Below are 14,298 nucleotides of genomic sequence, written 5' to 3' on the forward strand. Positions count from 1 at the left end.
CGTACCCTCACGTGCTTGTGCTGCCATCATCCTGCAGCCCAGGATGGTGGCCCAGCCCCCAGCAGGCCTTCCTCTGGCGGCCTGTACCTAGCACACCAGGGACTGCTGACTCCTGGCCTTGACTGTGCTCACCTCCTCAGAGTGCAGCCTCCTTTGACAGAGCCGGGGCTCTTTCAGCTTTCCTTTTCCCCCAGCACCCAGTTTGGCTCCTTCACATGGTAGATATCTGTTCTGGCCGCTCTCAGAGCTGGCCCCAAGTGGTGTCCGACGCGTGTTTCCTTCCAAAATCCTAGGATAGAATATGTAACGGTGACTCCAGAAGGATTCCGGTACCGGGGCCAGATCTTCCCTACTGTGAATGGACTTTTCAGATGGTTTAAGGATCACTACCAGGATCCTGTACCGGGTGAGTTCTGCCCTGAGCTCTGGACTGTGCTTAGACGGACAGGTAGGCCCTGAATCAGGGCACTCGCTTGCCACCTGTGGAAGGGACAGGACTGGGCTGTCGCCGCAGCTGTCTCACTCCTGCTCCAGCCTCCTGGCATCAAGGACGTCCTCCATCTACTTGGCCAACACAGCTGCCCTTCTCTCCACCCACCTCAGACCTTCTCCAGCCCCGTGTTGTGAAACCAGAAATAGTTTTCTGGAGGGACATAACTAACTTTGGCCATCTCCTACAGGCATCACCCCCAGTAGCAGCAGCAGGACCCGGACACCTGCTTCTATCAATGCCACCCCAGCCAACATCAACCTTGCAGGTGAGGAGCTCGTGTCTGGGACTGGGAGCTGGAGGGAGGGCATTAGAAGGACTTTGACCTCTAACATGCCCATCCTCCACCTCTGTGTGCTTACAGATCTGACGCGAGCTGTGAATGCCCTACCCCAGAACATGACCTCACAGATGTTCAGTGCCATTGCGGCCGTGACGGGCCAAGGACAGAACCCTAATGCCACCCCAGCCCAGTGGGCCTCCAGCCAGTATGGCTATGGCGGCAGTGGAGGGGGCAGCAGCGCTTACCACGTACGTGGCTTGAGGACGAGACTCCCTGCAGGGGGTGGAGAAGACTGAAAGGGAACGATCATCCGTTCTAGACCCTCCTTCACAGACCCATGTCCATAGACTGGCCTCTGGCAGTCCCCACCGTAGGGGGCTTCATACATACAGATGGGGTCACCACAGCCTTAGGAACTGTCTCCAGCCCATGGTCCTTTTCCTCGGGCCCACTTGAGGGTAAAGGGAGTAAGGTCTGATTTTTCCACGGTCCTTTGGGATCTTTGGAACCCTCAAACAGCCATGTTCTTGTGCCAGGTCCTGTCCTGCTAGCCTCTCTCTGCTGCTTAGAACCACACACTGCTCAAGAGATGGTTGGTCAGCTGGAAAGCTCTGGGCTGAGCCCCAGCTTTCAGCTTGCCGGAAGTTCATAGCAAGGCCAGCAAGCCCCAAGCTCATCCACATTTAACTGTTCTCCTTTCTCCAGGTGTTCCCAACGCCAGCCCAGCAGCCAGTGGCCACACCACTAATGACCCCCAGTTACTCCTACACAACCCCCAGCCAGCCCATCACCACACCACAGTACCACCAGCTACAGGCCAGCACCACCCCACAGTCTGCCCAGGCCCAGCCCCAGCCCTCTTCCAGCTCTCGGCAACGGCAGCAGCAGCCAAAGTAAGTATGTGGTTGGTGGCACAGAGTAGGTTGCTAGGGACAGGTGTTGTCAGGAGGCCAACAGGCTCGGCATAGGCAGATACCTTGGACCTTGTGAGAGTCATGACCAGGTGATAGCCCGGGACGACTGCTTTCTGGGAGAAGACAGAAGAGGGCGACGTGGCAGCTGGCTACAGCTGCGGTCAAAAAATAGGAGGTCCGTTTCTGTAAGGACGGATGAGGGAAGGCTTTCTTCTAGCGAGCTCCCGGAGAGTCCTGGTCTCAGAGGTCCCTTCTTCCTGCTCCCAGGTCCAACAGCCACGCCGCCATCGACTGGGGGAAGATGGCAGAGCAGTGGCTACAGGAGAAGGAAGCCGAGCGACGGAAACAGAAGCAGCGGCTGACGCCTCGGCCCTCTCCCAGCCCCATGATCGAAAGCACCCCTATGTCCATTGCCGGCGATGCCACCCCGCTCCTGGATGAGATGGATCGGTAGGGGGCCTGCTCCTAGGACTCTGGTTACCTCGAGGCTGGGAGAGGCCCAGCCGCCCACTGCCTCACTCCCTGCCCCTCCTTTTCTGTCCATAAAGTGGCGTGAATTGACATTCTCTTTGGTGGTCAGCCTGGATGGGTGACAAGCTGGATGACCTTGCGAATTTGAGCTCAGTGTACGCTAGGCAACGATTCTCCCACTCCAGGCCCTCACCGACCACCTGTCCCGGGACCAGGCTGGGAGGGGAGTGTGGCGGGGAGGAAGAAGAGGAAGACAAGAATGAGAGTGGAACAGTTTTGTATTCTACTCCCTACAAGCCATTTTGAGCTTCTGCCCTCACCTGACTCTGGGCTGTGACCCCGGGGCACCAAGCTCAGCACATGAGTCTCCCCCAGCTCTTGTGGGGAGAGGAATGCTATTTATTCAGTTTGGGGCAGGAGGGAGAGGAGGGAAAGTATTTCTGACCCTGATGCCGACAGCTTGGGTGGCTAGCAAAGCAGAATTGCAGGGGACACGGGGGCGCAGTGCTAACCTGCCCCACCCCCGCCTGGCCGCCTTCACCCACCTGCTGCTGCCTCCGCTTCCTGCCTGTCATTTGAATAAACAGTGTTTCTACAGAGCACTCTCTCTCTACAAAGCCTCTCTCTCCAACGCTCCGGCTCTTGAAGGGTGGCTTTCAAAGCAGTGTGTGGAGCTCTGGGGGCTCCCCCTGACTCCTTCCAGGCCATCAGACAGTGACTCAGAACAGCAAGTAGCTTCTGTATCTGGCTGCCCGGGGTCACATCCCTGCTCCGCCTCCCAGGCCTGTGCCTGTGGTCTCTGAGCCAGCCGTCTTCTCTGTAAAGCGGAGTGATACATGCCTCATCGGGGTAGCTGCCAGGACTTTGAGAGGATGTGTGAGCACTCAGCCCCGGGCCTAGGACCTCGTAAGGCCCCAGCATCCGTTAGCTGCTCTTACTACACTCGCACACAGCCACACCATCTACCACGCCTACTAGCCGCCTCTGGCACAGTGAAGAAGGGCCGCGAGTAAATTTCAATTTCTCACTTCGAGCCCCTGCACCTCTTCCCCCAGTCTCTTTGCCCGCTGGGCCTTGGTCTGTGATAGCAGAGTACCTCTACTCTAGTACGTCTGCCCCAGCACGGGCCCCATGCTCGCCTGCTCCCCTGCACAGCCTGGAAAAGGAAGTGCCGGTCTGTTGCAGGGGAGGCCAGTCCCCCTCTTACCAGCTTGGTCCATCCAGCCCCCTGGCCCCGACCCCTTCCCCCAGCTCCACTGCCTCTTTGTGTTCTAGACTCCTGGTCTCCGTGTTTCTTTAGAAGGGCCTCGCCTCACAGCTTTTCAAGTTGGTGCTGGGAAGGTGAGGCTTTCCCCCTCCCTTTCCTCTGTTTGGGGCTCAGCAGAGAAATCAGAAAGGGTCACTGCTACCCAAACTTGAGTTTCCCGTCTTGACTTCATCCCGTCATTCAAGATCTCTTTGGCTGTTGGCAAGACTTGAGAGGAAAAGGCTGGTCTTCTGCCAGGAAATCAGTTCCATTCCCTTTGGCACAAAGGTCTGGAAGGGCCTCGCGGGAGCAAGGACACACCAGCAGGGAAGATCACATTCCCTTTGTTGCCACCAGCATCTTCCTAAGGGCCACTTAGAGGAGGGAAAGGCCAGGCACAGTGGCACAGAATGGGTTAAAAGGTTCGATTTATTAGGGGTATCACTGCAGACAGCACTGCCTGTCCCCGAGTGGATTTCACACAAACCAGTCTCCCAGGAGATGGGCAGCCTCCTTCCCACCCACCCAGATGTGTTCCTCTCCTGCCCCGAGCCTAGGATGTTACAGAGAAACAGGCTCTGCTCCTCTCTGCCCTCCCCGCTACGTTCCCATGGACTCCGTCCTGAAAGACAGCTTACCCTTCAGAAACCCCTGCAGCCCCCTGGCCCCCTGGCTCCAGCTATGCCCAGAAGCCCCCTCCCCCTCAGGGACAGGTTGGAGGGAGAGAGAACAGCAGCAGGGGGTCAGCTACAGGCTTGATCGCGTTTATTCTTCACCCTGGATGCCCTGGCCTCAACTGAGATTGGGGTTTGATGCTGGGGGAGATTTCCTCTTGACCTTCTTGACTGGTGAGGCCTTCGCCCCAGGTTTCTTAGTCTGGACCGTGTTCTTCTCTCTCTTCCTGGGCGATGAAGACTCCACAATATCCTCGCTGGAGGGCTCCTCCCGCCTGGGGTCATTGTAACTGTCCTCACTCTCCAGGTCTTCCCGGCTGTCTGGGCTGGACTCTGACATCCTGGCCAACTCTCTTGGGCTTACTGATCGGCTCAAGTCCGGAGGTGAAGATTCCGATTTAACTGGGCTTTTCTTCTTAGTCAACTTGCCCTTCTTGACTTTTTTCTTCGGCTTTGCCTTCTCATCCATCTCCTCTTCCTTGTCTTTCTCTTTTTCTTTTTTCTTCTTCACCTTCTTGATCACCTTGTTGCCCTGGGACTTCCCTGTGGGGCTCTCAGAGCGCCAGATAGTGATGGGAGCTGCTGAGTCCGGGGTACCTGCGACTGCGCCCATGCCTGTGTCAGCGGGTGCGGTGGCAGCGGGCCCCACCTGGGTCGGAATGGGAGGCTTGCTTTCTTCCTCCTCCTCCTCCTCCTCCTCCTCCTCTTCCTCCTCTTCATTCAGGTCGTCTGCCGCGTAGTCATGGTGGATGGGATGGTGGATCACTGCCACAGAGACAGGCCTATAGCTTTTGCACCTGGGAGGGAGGGGGACAGGGAAAGAGAAGATTGACAGAGAGTTGGGGGGCCGGTGCCCCTTAGTGCCGCCCCTGTCAGCCTGCCAGCACTCACCAGCCATACCAGAACCGCTCCACACACTCTTCCTCTGGGATGAGCTCAAAGCAAGGGGACTGGATGATGTTGAAACATGTTGAGCCCTCATCTCGGGAGCAGGCTGGGCCCACATCTCGGGAGTTGTCGCTATTTGTCTTCTCTGAGCAGTCCTTCAGCCTGCCACACAGAGGACTCAGCCCGGCTCCCACGCCTCTGTGACTCCCCCGGGACCCAGAGCAGAAGCCTGAGGGACAGCTGGCTGCTGCCGGACTCAGCCCAGGCCGCCGAGAGACCGCCTCCCCAGGGCTCTGGAGCAGAGCCAGGTTTACAAAGCTGGGGCTGGGCTGGCAGCGCCAGGTCAAAGCTGAAGGGGGAACCACAGGGAAATTGTGGGGCCTAGCTCTGCCCTGGAGTCTCTCCTGGGCTGCGGGGGTCCCGAGGAGGGCGGCCCTTACCTGGAATCGCAGTCGCAGTGGCTGACGGAGTGCAGGTGCAGGTTGTGGTGGCCACAGTCCGAGGCGAAGGGGTGGATGATGTGCCCAGTGCACTGCTTGTGTTTCCAGCAGCACCTGTCCGGGTCCTTGAATTCACCTGAGGGGGTGGGAGTCTGGGTCACAGCACACCTCTGGGTCTCCCCGCCCATAGCTCAATCTAAAGGCTTCGCCAAATTCACCGGCTGCCACCCACCCCCACCCCCCGCTTTCTACTTCAGAGTGGTAACCACAGAGTAGGAACTCAGCACTCCCCTTTCCCCTCAGGTCCCCTGCACAAATCCTCCCCTGCAGACTCCCAGGAAAATGTCTCAGCGAGTCCCCTTTGCTGCCCCAGGACACCTGCCTCTTCCATTCCCCGCCTCCTGCCTCTCCTGCTGGAGCCCTCCACAGGCTGCCCAGGTAGGCGAAGGCCCTCGGGCCAAGGAGACCGTGGGACCACATGGCCGACAGGAGCACCATTTATGAGCCCTCCCGCCTGCCCTGCACAGGCCAGGAGGCCTACGTCCCTACCCCTCAGCTTCAGCATCACTGGGCCCCGAGACCTGCTGTGGCGTGGAGGCTCAAGCCTGGAAGGGAGATAAGGTCAGCTCCTTATCTCCTCAGCTCCTCCGCCTGCCCCTGGTGCTTGCTTTCTCTCCTCTTCTCCAAGCCCCTCCTCCCTTCTGACACCTTCCTCACTTTCTCACTTCTCTCCCATTCCCCATGCTCACCCTTTGCTTCGCATTCATCAAGGCCCCGTTGCCCATCCCATCTCCTTAGAGCCACAGGCTTGAACGACCCGCCCCCATCCTGAGCCCTGCCACCCCTTGGGGGCAGCACAGGTACCATGGACACAGCGGAGAAGCCCTTGGCGTGAGGGTTTGGGGTTTGGGAAAGCCCTGGCTCCACCTCTTCTGCTCAGGCCAACACCAGCCCTGCTCACACTGGAGTCTCCCAACCTCTACCCCACAGCCTCCCCCCTGACCCTGCCTAAGGCTCCAGGCTACCAATGGCTCTCCGTCGGGCCACCATCTAAAAGGTGAGCCTGTGAAGTAACTCCATGTGCCCAAGGATTCACGTACCAGGACAGAGAGAACAAGGTACCTTCTTGCAGGGCCCCCCTTGGACTCCAGCTCCACCCACCCCTGCGGGAAGAAGTAAGCTGGCACTGTGAGTTCCAGGACAGCCTGGTATGGGTGCTACAGCTGGCTTACTCCCTCCAGACAGGCGAGGAGGACTGAGCCTTTGTCCAGCCTCTGCGGGGGTAGAACTGGGACAAGACCTCACACTGGCCACCCCCCAGGAGGTAACCCAGGCTGGGGGTGTTTTAGTCCAAGTGGCCTTCAAAGTACTTGAGAGATGAGGGAACAGCAGCTTAGTATGAAATTTGCCCCACATTCCTCCTCCCTTCCCTTCCCCCCACTAGGCTGTGAGGGCCCTGAGTCCCCCATCCACCGCTGACCCACTTGGGGCCTCTCTTTTTGCTTCTCCTCCCGTGCCCCCTTCCCATCATGCGGGGAATGAGGCAGGTGAGGCTGGACCTTGGGTCACCACCACCTTTTTCAGCACTGCTGAAAAGAGTGCCATGTGCCCTGTACTTGTCATCAGACGGGCCTGAGTCCAAGTCTTGGCTCTGTCACTTACTAGCTGGGTGTCCCAGGGCAAGTTACTTCTCTGAGCCTTCATTTCCTCATCCGTAACATGGCAGGGGTGGTAATATGTATTGTGCAGGATTGTTGAGAGGGCCCAGTTCACACATGTGAAAGAAATCTGTGCACCATCAAGTGCTAGGCCAAAGACAGGGGACTGGGCCTCGGGGAATGGGGAATGGGCCCTCCCGGCCTGACAAGGAGTAGGGGATGGGGTGGGGCTGGGGCAGCTGGGTAACCGTTCAGGACCAAACACTTCCTTCCCTCCTGCCTGCCAGGTTTGAGTTTTCCCAAGTGAGGGGGGTGGGGAACCCCAGGGCCGGGATTCCCTGGACCCACCTTCAGAGAAGGCGGAGGCATCAGTGCTGGACGGCACAGCAGCCAGCAGAGGTCCTCTCTCCCAGCTGGGCAACCTGTTTACATCTGAGAGAGCACAGAGTGGGAGCAGCTGCAGCCCCCGCCCCATGCCCTTCACGCCGCAAGCATTCCCTGAGAAGCTCCACCTGCGCCCTGAGATGCGGAAATCAAGAGAACAACCCAACAGCCCTGTGCTCAAGGTGAGGAGACTGACACACAGGATGAATCGTTCAGGACGGCGGCACAATGCAGACACTGATGGCAGAGAGCCTGCCACTTGCCTTGCCTTCCCACAATGAGCTTTGTCCTTTGGGGCATCAGAGCTGAGTCCTGCTCCTTGAGCTCATTGCTTGGGGGACTTTAGCAGGGCCTTCGGTGGCATTTGGTCATCTTTCCACAGGTCCCTGGTCAGCTCCTTCTATATTCCACAGCTCAGTAAGTACCCAAAATTCATTGAAGGAAGGAAGGAAGGAAGGAAGGAAGGAAGGAAGGTAGGAAACTTCCAGCACCTTCTGGAAGCTCGTACCCTGCTGCTGTTCCTCTCAGCTCATTGCACCAGTATTACCCGAGGCTGCTCCCACCCTCATCCGCTCTCCTCCAGCCAGGGGAAGTATCCCTCCGCCCTCCTCCTGCCCAAAGCACCTGAATTCTAGGTCCCAGCCAGAATTTTAACCTTCTCCCTTTTTACTGTTTTGGGGTTTTTTTCCTACAGGAAATGAATATCCTTAAAGCACTGTATAAGCCCTGTTTCTCCCTCTACCACTACATATCCCACCTCGCTTCCTTTTCAACCCAGGTTTATTCACTCCTTCATTTAACAGACATACTGATTAGCTTCACTAGGCACCAGTGAAGGAGGCCCAGTCCCTATCTTCAGTGAACACAGAGTCTCCATCTCTCTTCTATGCCAGCCACATACGACATGGCAGCTACTGGGCCCTTCTATCAAAAGAGCCCAGGCAAAGGCCACCAATGATTTCCTTTTTTTCTTTTTTAAGTAATCTCTATGCCCAACGTGGGGCTCAAACTCACAACCCCGAGATCAAGAGTCCCATGCTCTACCGACTGAGCCAGCCAGGCGCCCCTCCAATGATTTCCTAATAGCTAAACCCAGCAGCCTTCTTTTTGTCTCATCTCACCTGTTGACCAATCAATCTCTTTTCTCCTGCAAACTGTTCTGACTCCCATGACAGATCTCTCTCATCTCATCTGCCTTCCTTCTCTGACTTGCTGTTTAGTTCTTCCTGACTCCTTTGCAGTTTCCTTTTCCTCTGCTGTACCCCTAAAATTGGTGATTACGGGTCCTGTGTTTGGCCTCCTTCTCAAAGACTCTACAGCCTTCTCTTGGAAAATGCCATCCACTTACATGGTTTCAACACCAACCAAAAAAAATGACATAAATCAGGGTCTCCAATCCAGACTGCTTTTTTGAGCACATGGTCAATATCCTCTTGGACTTTCCCAAAACATCTTAGACCAGCATGTCCCACACAAGCCTATCTCTTCTCCTTACCCTCCATAAACCATCTCCTCTTGTCTCTTCCATTTCAGCTAGAAATTTAGGGATCATTCTTTCCTTCACCTCTATACCAACTTGATGACCAAGTCTTGCCACGCCTACCTGCCCCCTGCATCTGCCTCTCTCTTGGTTCAAACCTCCATTATCCCTAAGACCGCCACAGGAGCCCCCTTCCTGGCCTCCCTGCCTTCTCTTTCACTATCTTCATGCAGTCTTCACAATGCAGCCAAACTGAGTTTTCTAGAACACCAACTGGTCCACCACATTCCTCCTGTTTAATAGCCTTCCACTGCCTTCGGGATGAGGTGCAAATTCCTCATCATGACATAACTGACACCCCCCCCCCCAAGACCCAGGCCCTGGTTCCTTCCTCAGTTATAAGTTTCTCCCACCCATCCATCCTTCCTCCCATCCCTCCCTTCTCCATTCCTTCTCTCCTGCCTCTCCCTCCCCAGAAATACCTGTTCATCTTGGAAAGAACAATACTATCTACCCAAGGAGAATCGGTCATACATGTCTTGGGCCCCTTTACCCTGCCGTGGTATTCATGCACTTACTCTATGGCAACATGAGAACAAGGCCCACATTTCATCTGCCTCTGTATCTGCAAGTCCTGGGACATGAAAAGTGCCCAGTAAATGTTGGTTGGTTGAATGACATGAGTAGAACGAAATAAACCCTCCAGTGGAACCACAAAGAAGCTACAGCATTGGAGATTCTGCCCAGGGTTCAAAGCAGGGGCTTTCCCAGAAGAGAATGGACCCAGGATGAGCATCTTCCCAACGTTAGGCACTGTGCTGGGCTTTTAAAATAGGCCTTTAATTTGAAATCCTCACCACAATCCATTCTATCAATGGGGACTCAGAGACTCAGGATAAGAAACCTGTCCAAAGACACAAGTTAATAGATGGTAGAGGTAGGAGTCAAACCCAATCTTCCTGGCTCCGTATGACCTGTGCTCTTTCAGCCCTGTCACTTGGGGTTCCTATCCCAAACCCATCCTGCTAGCGGTCAGCTCCTGCTGCACCTGCTCTTCAGCTCCAACACAGCCCATTCTTCATCCTCTGGTTTGACTCAATCCTGACTCCACAACCAGATCCAGCCTGGACCCTAAGGGTCAGGATTCAAATTCTGCTTTATCGGACTCCTGTTCTTTCTCTCTCTGGAGTCATTATGAAGGCGGCTTGTAGACAGGGTCCACTGATTAACTCCTCCCAAACCCCCAAGAGGCCCTAACAATCCTAACTCTGTTTGCCAAGGGGTGGGGTTTAGTAACTCTCCTCAGATCTGAGGAAGGCAATCTGCTCTCCAGTTTCACAGACCGGAGAAGAGCTCCTACTGGAGCAGGGGGTCCGGTGCTCCTGCAGCAGAAATAATTGTGGCCGGACATGGGGCAGACTTCTTAATGAAATGAGGAGAATGATAGCTTAAAAGGAAGAGGGAGGCTTGTGGTCTTTTTCTTGGTGGGGCATTCAACCAGGCGCAGGGGCCTAACTCAAAACTCACAGGTGATGCTCATTTGTACAGAATCCTCCCAGTCCTGCGGGCTGAGGAGCTCCCCCCGCCCTTGTGACACAGGTGGCGGGTTCCAGGTTAGGCACCAAAGCAGCTGAATGGGGGAGGAAGGGAGGGGAAAGGGAGGAAGGAAGGGAAGTAGGGAGAAGGAGGGAGCTAGGCAGTGCAGTGTGCACGCGTCTCCGGGGAAATGCCGCTCTGGCCCCGCCCACATCTGGCGGTGATTGTGATGTCACGCGTGGAACCTCCAGACTCCTTCCTCCCCTCAGAGTCAATGGAACCGCCCGCCCCAGCCTGGCGACTGGGTGGGTGCTGGACCACGCGCTCCAGACAGGCCCCGCATTTCTTAGGCGGCGGCCGGGAAACACGGCAACGCCTTCCAGCCCTACAAACTAGGGGTTAGCAGCTCTGGGTCCGGCCGGACTGGATCAGCCGAACCCGGGGGCACTCTCCAGGGCCTCAGGACCCCAGTCCTCAATCATTGGTCCACGGCTCGGCGTGAGCCCGCCCCCAGGCCCTAACTCCGCCCCAGCCCAGCCCCTGGCCCCGCCTCCTTCGCCTGGCTCTTCCCAGTTCTAAACCCTCCTTGGGCGCCACGGCCCCAGATCGAAACCCACCCCCAAACTCTTGCCCCGCCCCCTCTTTACCAGTGCTGCCCTCCTCCCAGATGCTGGCATTGTCTTCAATCTTTTCCTTAGTCCACCTTTCAATCCTCAGTGTCGTCCTGACCCACATCGCTCTTAGACTAGTTCTCGTCTCTACAAGACTCTTCCTGGCAGAAGTCCAATCCTGAACCTCAGCTTGGCCGAGCCAACCGTAAACCCCAATCTCAGCTTCGCCCCTGTCCAGCCCTTAACTCCGCCTCATGCTTGCCCGATCCCTCCCTCCACCCTCCCCTGGCTCTGCGTTGTCTTAGCCCAAATCTAAGCTTCAGCCGCGCTCTTCATCCGGGGCCTCCCAGATCTTTCCAGGCCCCTCTTTGTCCCACCTTTAACCTTAGTACCACCTCTTTATCTCAGGCCTAAACCTTAGCTCGGCCGCTCAGGCCCAGCCCTCAGTCCCATCCCTAGTTCCTCTCCAGACCTACTCCCCGCTCTTAGTCCTACCCCCGGACCTTAGCCCCGCCCCTACCCCCGTTCTTAGCCCCGCCCCAGCCATTCTCTCAACCTCAAGCTTCCGCCGCAATCCAGCCCCTCCCAAGCCTTCCGAACCCAGCAGCAGCCCTGGCGCCCCGCCCGCCTCCCCGCAGCCAACCCGGCTTCTCTGAGCTCCCGCCCGCGCTGGAGCAAGGCAATCTCCGGCTCGCTCGCGTTCTCGCGCGTTCTCTCTCTCTCTACCCTCAGGCCCCTCCACTGGAGCCCAAGGCCCAGTTCTCAAGTGGACGACGTGATGTCGGCTTCCAGCCCCAAGGCGCCCTCCCCGCGTTCCCTCCTAGACCCCACAGGCACCCTGTCCCAGAGACAATCCTGCCCGATAAATAGAGCCAGGGTCTCGGTTACTCTTCCCCAAACAAATGATTAAACTAATTAAGGTTTCTGAGCTCTTCCTATGTATGTTAGTGCTTTGTCTTATTTCATTCACGCAACCGCATGTGTCTCCATAGGCTTGTCGGTGACGCGGGAGCAGGGCCGGCTGCATTCACAGTAATCTACACACACCCCTCACACCCTTAAATATAGCACATACACTGCACGTGCATCGATCGCACACGCTGCACACGTAGAAAATCTCCTCCTCACATGGACTAATGCAATATGCACACATGCACATGCCCCTCACAGGTAGCACCCAGAAAACCCAACCACACCCCTGATGCCCCCCCACCATTCAGCACAAACCTACAGCAGCTCTGTGGTGCAGGCTACACACACACACACACACACACACACACACACACACACACACACGGAGTTACAGGCTCTGTAGAAGAGGAGGGGTGAGGAGCACAGTCCCGGGAGGGAAGAGACATGGAAAAAACAATCCCAGGGAGTGTGAAAAAGTGTTAAGAACCGTACCACCCACACTCCACATATCACTCCCCTCAAATTCTTTTGGCACCAGGTTCCTAAGCCAGGATATGCCTCAACAGATGGAAAAAAGGGGGAAGGATGATGTTTAAACTGTTTTCTGCAGTCATCAAAGGCCTCTCCCACTGCTGCTACTCTGTCTGCATGATCCCAGCCTTCACCTTCCTCCAGGCCCAGCAGGCTGAGCAGATAGGGCCACTACCCAGACTCCCCTCCTCACCTTAGCTCTAGACAACTCCAGAAACAGCAGGAAAGGAGAAGCCACGAGAGAGGAGTATGCAGAAAAGCCAACCCCTCCAGGACAGAGTGGCTGGGTGAGAATGGTACCAGGCATGGAATGCACAGAGCACTTGCTGACTGGGAGCCTGGATCTGTGTTCTAATCTTGGCTCTCCATGGCCTCTCAGGATAACACCTGAGGCCACATGTGTCCCACCATTGTTGGCCCAGATGTCTGAGATACTTCCAGGCAATCTATGACTCTGGGTCAGATGTCAACAGGGAGCCAGGTTCTTCACCACTCTTCCCTCCAATTAGTTATAATAGTTAAGGTTCTGGAACTCTTCCTATGTGTGTTAGTGCTTTACCTTATTTCATCCATGAAACGTCATCAGTATTATTAGCCTGATTTTACAGATAAGGAAACTGAGGCCCAGAGGATAAGTGATTTGCCTGGGAGTCTGAGAGCTCTTTCCTTTGGTTCCTTATCCCCAACTGTGCCTTCCTACCCGGTGCTTACTCCCAGATTTCTACCATTGGATAACTGTTTTCTTTTTTTCACCCCTTTCCTGCCTTCCCTTTAAAAAATACTTCTCTTTGGGGCACCTGGGTGGCTCATTTGGTTGAGCATACAACTCTTTTTTTTTTTTTTTTAAGATTTTATTTATTTATTCGACAGAGATAGAGACAGCCAGCAAGAGAGGGAACACAAGCAGGGGGAGTGGGAGAGGAAGAAGCAGGCTCCCAGCGGAAGAGCCTGATGTGGGGCTCGATCCCATAACGCCGGGATCACGCCCTGAGCCGAAGGCAGACGCTTAACCGCAGTGCCACCCAGGCGCCCCGAGCATACAACTCTTGATTTCAGCTCAGGTCATGATCTCAGGGTCCTGGAATGAGCCCCATGCTGGGCTCCCTGCTCGGTGGGGAGTCTGCTTCTCCCTCTCCCTCTGCCCTTCCCCCAGCTTGTGCACATGCACTCTCTCTCTCTAAAATAAATGGTTAAATCTTTGGAAACAAACAAACAAATAAATAAATAAAACTTTTCTGAGGGGAACACAGTGAGAAGTGATTGAGGACGAACAATGAGGACTCAAATGGGGGACCTCCTGACTCAGAGCATGTCTTTTTCTTTTTGAAGAGGGGAAAAAAATATGCTGTTTTTTTTCTTCTTTTTTTTTTCCTCTTTTTTAAGTAAGCTCTAGGCCTAACATGGGGTTTGAACTCACGACCCTGAGAGCAAGAGTCACATGCTCTACTGAGTGAGCCAGCCAGGTGCCCCTATGCTGTTTGTTTGTTTTATTTAGTTAATCAGGCTTTAAAATGTAAAAAGACATTACTCATTAATTTATGCTTATATCACTAATAATGTTAGACAGACATTAGACAGCACATCTTCTGAGTAAGAACCAAGCCCATACCTGACCTGGGCCTTCTGGTCAACCCAAAGAGCATCCAAAACTCAATCACTTCCTACCGTGCTCCCCTCGGAGAAGTATTTTTTTTAAAGGGAAGGGGGGGCGTGAAAAAAAGAAAACAGTTATCCAGTGGTAGAAATTTGGGAATAAGCACCACGTAGGGGGACATACTTG

At 55.3% G+C, this 14,298-nt stretch overlaps 2 protein-coding genes across 6 annotated transcripts in view; one reads left to right on the forward strand and one right to left on the reverse strand.

Moving 5' to 3' along the window:
* The window catches only part of SUPT6H (SPT6 homolog, histone chaperone and transcription elongation factor), a 32,510-nt gene extending 29,750 nt beyond the window's left edge, over positions 1–2,760 (forward strand). For both annotated transcript variants that reach the window (XM_026517714.4, XM_057317814.1), the window contains exons 33-37: positions 294–406; positions 681–758; positions 855–1,021; positions 1,479–1,666; positions 1,955–2,760. In XM_026517714.4, coding sequence (XP_026373499.1) covers positions 294–406; positions 681–758; positions 855–1,021; positions 1,479–1,666; positions 1,955–2,141 — 733 coding nt within the window. In that variant the 3' untranslated portion in view covers positions 2,142–2,760. The remainder of the gene's footprint in view (positions 1–293; positions 407–680; positions 759–854; positions 1,022–1,478; positions 1,667–1,954) is intronic.
* Positions 2,761–3,815: 1,055 nt separating this feature from the next.
* Positions 3,816–11,564, reverse strand: PROCA1 (protein interacting with cyclin A1). 4 transcript variants are annotated; one of them, XM_026517715.4, is made up of 5 exons: positions 11,112–11,564; positions 7,413–7,496; positions 5,407–5,542; positions 4,970–5,128; positions 3,816–4,875 (listed from the first exon to the last, which is right to left on the reverse strand). In XM_026517715.4, the coding sequence occupies exons 1-5, from the start codon at positions 11,197–11,199 to the stop codon at positions 4,197–4,199; spliced, it is 1,146 nt and encodes a 381-aa protein (XP_026373500.2). In that variant the 5' UTR covers positions 11,200–11,564; the 3' UTR covers positions 3,816–4,196. The 4 variants fall into 4 exon arrangements, with proteins under 4 accessions (XP_026373500.2, XP_026373501.2, XP_026373503.2 ...); XM_026517716.4 differs by lacking the exon at positions 7,413–7,496; XM_026517718.4 differs by lacking the exon at positions 4,970–5,128.
* Positions 11,565–14,298: the final 2,734 nt, after the last annotated feature.

The sequence above is a fragment of the Ursus arctos genome, unplaced genomic scaffold, assembly GCF_023065955.2.
Source record: "Ursus arctos isolate Adak ecotype North America unplaced genomic scaffold, UrsArc2.0 scaffold_24, whole genome shotgun sequence".
In the NCBI taxonomy this organism is placed as follows: domain Eukaryota; kingdom Metazoa; phylum Chordata; class Mammalia; order Carnivora; family Ursidae; genus Ursus; species Ursus arctos.

What these genes read in the sequence shown, in the direction of transcription:
- PROCA1 (XM_026517715.4), bottom strand. Translation starts at nt 11,199, where the DNA reads ATGTGGGTCAGGACGACACTGAGGATTGAAAGGTGGACTAAGGAAAAG. An exon ending in CTGGGAGGAGGGCAGCACTG is followed by an intron (nt 7,497 to 11,111) that starts GTAAAGAGGGGG and finishes GTGCTCTCTCAG; the next exon opens with ATGTAAACAGGTTGCCCAGC. An exon ending in TGCCTCCGCCTTCTCTGAAG is followed by an intron (nt 5,543 to 7,412) that starts GTGGGTCCAGGG and finishes CCACCCCCTCAG; the next exon opens with GTGAATTCAAGGACCCGGAC.